The sequence below is a fragment of the Chroicocephalus ridibundus genome, chromosome 2, assembly GCF_963924245.1.
Source record: "Chroicocephalus ridibundus chromosome 2, bChrRid1.1, whole genome shotgun sequence".
NCBI lineage: Eukaryota > Metazoa > Chordata > Aves > Charadriiformes > Laridae > Chroicocephalus > Chroicocephalus ridibundus.
The window spans coordinates 35,537,603-35,545,869 of NC_086285.1; the positions used below are offsets into that span (position 1 = coordinate 35,537,603).

At 45.6% G+C, this 8,267-nt stretch overlaps 1 protein-coding gene across 1 annotated transcript; it reads left to right on the forward strand.

Moving 5' to 3' along the window:
- Nucleotides 1-3,562: 3,562 nt before the first annotated feature.
- Nucleotides 3,563-7,136, forward strand: IL6 (interleukin 6). The gene is made up of 4 exons (XM_063323868.1): nt 3,563-3,832; nt 3,975-4,088; nt 4,344-4,490; nt 6,835-7,136. Exons 1-4 carry the CDS (start codon nt 3,563-3,565, stop codon nt 7,024-7,026), a joined length of 723 nt encoding a protein of 240 aa, XP_063179938.1. The 3' UTR covers nt 7,027-7,136.
- The last annotated feature ends 1,131 nt before the right edge of the window (nt 7,137-8,267 follow it).

The window sequence follows — 8,267 nt, forward strand, 5'->3', positions numbered from 1 at the left end:
ACCACATTTTTAGTTGTATTGCTTCTCCTATTATCAACAGCACAATCTGAAGATGTATTCTCCAAATAAACATTAGCGGTTTGTATTACTACATTAGAATAGTGGAGATTATTAGGAAGAAAAACCAGCCAAACCAAACACACAAATAAATCACAGTAGAAGATACTGCAGCCCTAGTAATTCTCTTACTTTATTAAAAGACCTTATTTTTCCATCTAGGAATGCCATTTATATAGTCCTTTAGTTGACTTGCAGCATTCGGCAAGCAAGGTCTCCTGGTGCTGCCAGCAGCACTGGGGTTTTACCTTCAGCCCAGGTGGGGCTCCTTGCAGACACGTGCCTGATGGCTGACAGAAGAGGGGTGACAAGCTTTGACCATGACAGCTCTGCAGATTGCTGAATTCTTCAGCAGCAGTAGCGTTTCCATGCTGGTGTCACCCACCTCTCCTGAAAACAGCCTCCCGTCTGCAGATCTCCTGGGTTATCAGGAGGAAAAGTGGCACGGGCTTGCGCCCAGGCAGAGCAATTCTAGAAGAAAGAGAACCTGTTCTGGAGCGGGTCTGTGAGACCCACGCTGATCCTAGAAAACAGAGTTTGACACACGGGATGATCCTGGATCGGCTCCCTTGCTATAACTCACCCTCAACTGTAACAGGGAGTAATTTTCACGTGTGGACAGTCTGAGAGGAGAGATTCTCTTACAACATTCAGAACTGGCTCCTCTGCTCCCACGGAAATGTACAGTAGTAAGGCTCATTGCTCAGACAGAAGAAAAAGTTGGATAAACACTGAGAATTACTGAAATCCCACCTTAGGTAAGTTTTGTACATCAGGATGCAGCCATCTGGCTTCTAGCATAAATGACAAGAAAAAAAGGACCTGTACAGTGAAATGAAGAACTATAGCAATAAAAGGATACAAGAGCAGTAACCTGCAGTATTACAAAGATGCCATACCGGAAAGAAATTCCTCTGTATGGAGAAATTATACCTAAGAGTCTCAGTAATACTACTTAGACATTTTAAAGTACCAACAGGCAAATCTCCTGACCTGTAGCTCACTCATGAGCAAGTGCTGCTTGTTCAGAGTTTACCAGATTTTGAACAATGTGGCCACTGATGAATCAGTGTAACTCAGTGTAGTACAGTGTGGATTAATTGACCCCATTTAAGCCCTCCCCAAACTTTAACCATTATTACAGATAGAGCAGCGCAAAGTATTTCTTTTATGTGCAGCACCAATTAAAAAAGTGGTTTTCCACACAAAGCCGTGCAGAGTGATAGCAGAAGTATTTTAATGCTATTGTGTAAATTTGAGTTCCTCCTTCCCTTGAATGCTACGCTTTGTCCGAGATTATCAAACTGAGTTTCTAAGGCATTAATGAGCAACTTCCACTGGGGCGTGTAAGTATACTTTGTACTTATGAAAAGTCACACGGACAATCATGTAAAAGAGTAAAAAAAAAAAATGCAAAAGGAGACAATAACTGAAGGCTTAGAGACTTTTAGATGAGGAACGGCAGTTGAAATTTGCTTTCATTTCACTCTGAAGATGTGAAGATGTAACTACACACCTCAGCAAGACTGATCCCTGCATAACAATGTTCAGCACAAAAAGGTTCTCTGGAAATTGCTAAGGAACAAACATTCTCACAGCACAAGGAGAAAAAGACAACTCACAAAATAAGGCTACAAAATGAAAAATTACAGAGCTACAAACAAGACTAACAGAATGCCTGCTGAAAAAGACATTATTAAAGATATGCAGTCTTCTACCAAGCTCTGGCGATTTTAGGAATAGTCGGTATTTTCACTTGGGTGAGGAAAAGTTCGACTGTCTGTAGCGAACAGCCCATGAGCCCGCTGGCAGTGGAAGGAAATCCTTCTCCGAGACATGTACATCCACGTGCTCCCAGGAGTTCCCGACCCTGCTGTATCTGCCCCTGATGGTTATCAGAAGGCAAATACCGGGCTTGTCTGGAAAACTGAGCTCATGTTTTAATCCTTTGGCACCTTGCAACAGGATGCTTTGATACTAGTCAAACATACCGTTAGTGGTATGCTTTATTCTTATGCCTCATGCCACAGACCTGGTGAGGGAGAGCTAACGTTACGGGAGATTACTTCTACGGCTCCGCTGTGCTGCGCTCAGGGAACTGGGCTGAGACCGATTGCTGCTGATGGAAACCACTCTCTCGCACTTTCGTTTCAGCGTTGATCTCTCTCCACTGGGCAAAATTACTGCCGCTGCCTTTCCACTACTGGCAGAACAGGACATCAAATAAAAAAACAGTAGTACCCTGTTTCTTTCCTGAGGCTCTCTATCCAGGCTGTTCTTAGAAAATGAATTAGTAGTGCCTGTTTTTTTTAAAGGGAGAGTCCAAATGACCCAAGTTCAGTCACTGTATTGTGTCTCTATCATCTCTCTTATGCTCCATGTTCTATTCTTCCCGCTCTGCGCCCTCCTGTTGGCACTTCCCGAAGCCGAATCAGGTCTTTCTCTGGCCTTCCTTACATGAGAAAACAGCACCGGTTTCATTTAAAAAGAACTCAGTTCAAGACATTCCAAAAGTTCAATGTCAGCGTGCCTTGCACAATTTGACTCAGTCCACGATCTACATGCTTGAGCGAACTGGGGACACTTGCCCCGGGTAGAGAGTCCCTCTGTGAAAGGTGAAAATTCCCCCCACGAACACCTCCCAGGTAGGCAGAAAGAGATAAGGCGGCAGGCAGGGAACTTTGTGGCATTTCCTGCAGCCACCCTCCTGCTGGAGCTGTAGGAGCTGGCTTTGGCCCATTCCCTGTGCATTTAAAGTGTATGGACGTGGTGTATTTCCAGACGGGAGTTCACAGGGCGTGGGGCAACTTAGGGCTTACACACACCCAGCCCCTAAACGTGTGCATTTAGTTTCACGTATATAAATAATTAAAATAGCTAAAATATGGAGATAAATACGCATAACACCGAATTTATAAAACATTAAAACACGTGAAAATATTAAAACACATGAAAACGTATAAAATACATGAAAATATGTAAAGCATGTACACACATAGGCAGGTAGGTAGGTACGATTTCTGAGACTTTCTGTGCGCCTGGAGCTGGCGGGCTCCGAGGCAGCGGGACCCCGGACCCCGGTGCCGGGGGGGTTGAAGGGGGGCAGGTGAGCCGGCGGCGGCGGAGCGGAGGGGGGGCGGGGGAGGGGGGGGATAGCCCGGCTCTCAAGGAGTTACGGTGCAGAGCCGGATGACTTCATGCTGTCGCCGGCCGCTCTCGGCTGGGCGCCCCCTCCCTTCCCCCCCCCCCCCCCCCCCCCCCGCCCCGGGCTCCCCCCCCCGGCTCCGTTTCACAATCCCGCCGCGCTCGGACGGGGCGAGCGCTGTGTCAAGCCCGGCGCCCTGAGCCGCGCACACACCCCCGGGTTCTCAACCCGGATTTTCCCGGGCCATGAATAATCTCGAAGCCCCCACGATAAATACACGTTCAGGGATGCCCGGAGCTCATTCAACCCGCCAGCCTCGCCGACGAGAAGGGGCCGGGGCCGCAGCCGAAGAGCCGCACCATGAAGTTTCCCCAAAGCTGCGAAGGCGACCGCGACCGAGCCCCCCCCCGCCGCCGCCGCCCGCCGGCCCTCCGCGCCGCCGCCGTCCTGCCGCTGCTGCTGCTGCTGCTGCTGCTGCTCCTGCCGCGGGCCGCCGCCGCCCCGCTGCCCGCCGCCGACTCCTCGGGGGAGGCCGAGCTGGAGGAAGCGGCGGGGCGGCGGGCGGCGCTGCCCGACAGCCTGCGGCTGGCCCGGCTGCTGCACGCCCGGGCGGCCCAGCTGAAGGAGGAGGTGGGTTACGGGGCGGCCCTGGGGGGGGGGGGGGGGGGGGGGGGGCGCTGAGGGGTGGTCGTACACTCGTTCACAGCCGGCCCGGGGTTAGGGGGCAGCCTCCGGGCGAGGTGCGATGAAAGCTCTTGGTGTCTCTCCCCAGATGTGCGAGAAGTTCACCGTCTGCGAGAACAGCATGGAAATGCTCGCCCAGAACCACCTCAACCTCCCCAAGGTGACGGAGGAAGATGGGTGTCTGCTCGCCGGCTTCGATGAGGCAAGGAACCGCTCTCCTTTCTTCTCTAACCCCGTATACCTAGGGCAATAAGCCCCAGCGGTACTTTTTTTGCCTGCTCCAAAAAAACCTGCAGAAGTTGACCTAAAGATTTGTGCCGGCTCCCGCTGGCTTCGGGGCGGCACAGACCCCCGCGCTCTGTATAAGCATCATCCGCTTACCTGCGCTGGACACGCACCGTCGCGATCGAGGCATTGCTGAGCTGTAAGTGACTTTCTCGCCTTCCTCTCATTTCAGGATAAATGCTTGAGGAAAATCTCCAGCGGGCTTTACACATTTCAGACATACCTTGAATACGTACGAGAAACTTTTACTAGCGAAAAGGGAAACGTGGAATTGCTGTGCTACAGTACAGAGCACCTGGCACGTACCATAAGACAGATGGTGAGTTGGTTTTAAATTCACTCCGATAATTGTTACGGCTTACCATGGATGTGTAGTCAGAGAAATGGGACGCTATGTGAAGATGGACATTTCCCGCTTTCATTTCTCTCAGCGGAAACAGGTGATGGCTCCTTACGCTCAGATGCTTCCCCTTATGACTAACTTACAGGTTTTACAAGGTTTTGTTTACTTTTCTTAAAGAAACAACTCTTCTTCCTACTTTCCATTGTCATTTCTAATTCCCAAACCAACAATTAAATGCGTCATACTGTTTTAAGAACAAATACATTAATACTGCCTGGCTGATAGAAATATTTCTCAGTGAGTTTGTTCCTAGTTGCAGAACTGCAGTTCGGTCCAAACCTTCTAATGTTGCAACCCCCCAAGAAGTAGAAATAACTTTTTTTTTTTTTGGGAAAAAAAAGATACATAAATAGAAGCAAATACATTTATAATATTGTTAATCTTTAAAACTCTCCAAACTTTTAAGCTAAGTTGTACGGTATATTGAGATAGCAGCAGCTTAAAAATCAAGGAAGGCAGTTAAATTCAGAACATAAATTAATAACTTGCCTAAATAAAAGGTGCTGCCTATTGAAAAGCACACTTTTCGCTTGCAATCAGCATGAAAAAACAAATCTTCCTTTTTTACAAACACCCAATTCTCTTTGGATTCGGTAAACTAAATGCTGTTCATTTCTGATAGTCATTTCCTATGTTTTGGAGAGCTTTGAAAGACCGCACTTCAAAAATTCACTTCATTCCTGCAGTTCTTACTCACGTTAATAACCCTGAACATGAATACATCGTCATCAGGGAAACTATTTGCCTGAGTAAGAACCACCCAGGTGAGTAAGGACTGCAGAAATCTCCAGGCATTATTTCCTTCAGGGTGTTTTTTGGTGTTTGAAAAGCCCATTGTGTGTTTGCTGTACCTTTCCTAACACATTTATTTATGTCCAACATTCTTTAAGTGAAAGGGAGCTGAACTGCCTTTTTTTTTTTTTTCCCCACACTGTACTAGCTAAGAAGAATAGTCCCATCATAAGACAGCAGCTGAATACTTGTTCCAACTTGATATATTAGTTTGTAGAAAGTTCGTTTCGTAACCGGGGGAGATTAGCCTTTTTTGAAAATTAAACTGAGGTAATCGGAACAGGCAGAATTAAACACAACGGTCAAAAGCAAAACCTGTACTTAGAGAAACTACAGAGATTTTGAGGAAAAAGAGGAGTCTTGATCTCCAGGTTGGAAATTTTTCTTTACGAGAGAAGTCTATCTGTTATTTAAGGCAAGGAGAGCAAGGACAGAATCTGTCACTTGTGGTCAGGTAGATCCATCAGCACGATACCTGTCTGGATATCCAGATACAAACTTTTACAGCATGCAACAAGGAGTTGGATCTACCAGCGTGCCATCAGAATCCACTTCCAAGTAGTCTGGACAGAAAGAATACTCTTTTCTTACTGAATTTCACAAAAGAAAAAAAGATGTTCCAGAAGGAGGTGTACATGCTCTTGTCTCTTATTAAAGGGTAGATCCCATAACCAGGATCATAGAATCATAGAGTGCAGTAGGATGAAGAGAATGGAATAGGATGAAGTAGGTACTTTATTGTTAGGCTTCTAGACCCCAAATCATCTAAAACACCTCCAAGATTTGGGTGAGTAAGTCCCATTTTCAGAAGTTGCCTACCCATTTCATGGGACAAGTTCTTAGAAGGCACTTGGGTACGAGGTGCCTGGCGCTGTCAGTCAGCATCAGGTACACGGCTCCTTTTACTCATCTCGCAGGTAGGAGGACCCTGCACACCAGTGAAAGTTGGTGACACTTAGTCTTCCACATGCCTAAATGCCTGGAAAGTAAGAATTAAGCAGCTAAACAAGTTTGACATCTTTGGAAACTGTCAGTCTACAAAATGTGAGAGTACGTCAATGTTGTCTAATTAACTCATGACTCAGGATGCGGCAGCCAGTACAGGTTAGGACAAATCACGCTCAGCATCTTCCCAAGTAACCGCAGGGCGGGCAGGTAGCAGGAGGGGTGTATTGATCTGATCAGCGCAGCGTGTTGGACCGCAATGCCAGATGTTGCATTCAAAGCGGAACGAACGGCATAGATCAGATGAGACCCTCGGATTCTCCGGCTGTGATCGTAGCGGGTGCCAAGGTACCAGAAACCCCACTGCAGAGGCAGAGCTGTGGGGAGGCGCACGTCCCAGGGAGGTACAGAAAGGGTGGATACGCAGCTGGTCGGGAACATATTCTCCATATCAACTGATGCTCTCCAACAAGCTCCATTACAATGTTTTAACCGGGGCACCCCAATATTGTCTTTTTCACAGGTGATAAACCCCAATGAAGTGATCATCCCCGACCCAGCTACCCAGGAGTCGCTCCGCGCAAAGCTGAAGTCCGATAAGACCTGGATAGAGAAAATCACCGTCCACCTCATCCTCCGAGACTTTACTTCGTTTATGGAGAAAACCGTGAGGGCCGTTCGCTATTTGAAAAACACCAGGAGTTTCAGTGCCTGAATGTTTTAATTCAGGCACAGTCCTTTGTTACAAATCTGTCATGTGGCAGATGACAGTGTTGTTCTGTTTTAAGAACCAGAAAGAGTAACAATGGTTTGCATTTATATATATTCTCATTTCCTTCCAGGAACCTATTTATTGTATTTAAAATATTTATTCGTTTCTAATGTTTCCTATTTATATTTTCAATATTTAGAAATAATTTAAACAGAGGACCTATTTTATTTCATTTCTAATGGTACTCTTCAGAACATCAACTTATTTAATATGTATTAAAAAAAATATTTTCAGAAGCCAGAATAATTGTTGTATAACTTATACTTTTAAAATATTTGAGAGATGGTATTTATGACTTATTTATATTTTTAGAAGAAATAAAAGCTGATTTAAAAAAAAACCCACACCTGTATAACCTGTTTGAACTTTAAATAAGGAACTCTAATACATCCAACTTTTAATACCTGCAATTATCAAAATAACCACTTTCAAGACTTTAAATTTTATCTGTATTATCAGGTCAGTTATCTACATAGCACATACCTACACACATACAGACAGCTTGATCAACATGTAATTCTTAAAATGGGATATAAGGGAACCAGATGCACTGCACATGGCACTTCAGAACGAACACGATAAAGCATCATTGCTCTTGAGAAACAAACGAGTGCCCTATATTTAATAAACAACACTCCATAAAATTGTAATTGTTTTTAAGCAGATGCTTACAAGGCAAGCCATCTCTTTTAAGCGAATAACATGGTAAGACACCAAATTAACAGCTGAATACTGTCATCTATTAGACTTACTGCTATCATTCAAGGGAATTTTCCAAGTGTGATTAAGCGTCTCTCCCCCCTTCCCCAAGAAGCAGAAAAAAAATAATCTTAGGTTCTTTCCTTAGGTGATATACATCAACACATTGCTGCTGAGATGTCAATGACTCTTGACTATCCAATGCGTGTCTTTTGGCATTTATATTCCACTAGCATGGACAGGCCATACAATGTGAATGCAAATTCTTGAATATCCTATAGAGGAAAAAAAGAACAACAAACCAAACCACAAAAAAACCAACCCACATCATTAGCCTGAGTACCCAACCGCTGAAACATTCCTTAGCTGTATCACCTACTTCATTGTGGCTGTGCAGGTACCGCATACACCCAAACTCAGAGGAATTCACAGCCCACTTTACAAAGGATGGAAGCAGCCAGAGCCCCTTGAGCTTTGTCCCTACA

Coding starts and splice junctions, on each gene's coding strand:
- IL6 (XM_063323868.1), top strand. CDS start 3,563: ATGAAGTTTCCCCAAAGCTGCGAAGGCGACCGCGACCGAGCCCCCCCC. Junction 4,089..4,343: donor TGCTCGCCGGCTTCGATGAG/GCAAGGAACCGC, acceptor CTCTCATTTCAG/GATAAATGCTTGAGGAAAAT. Junction 4,491..6,834: donor CACGTACCATAAGACAGATG/GTGAGTTGGTTT, acceptor TCTTTTTCACAG/GTGATAAACCCCAATGAAGT.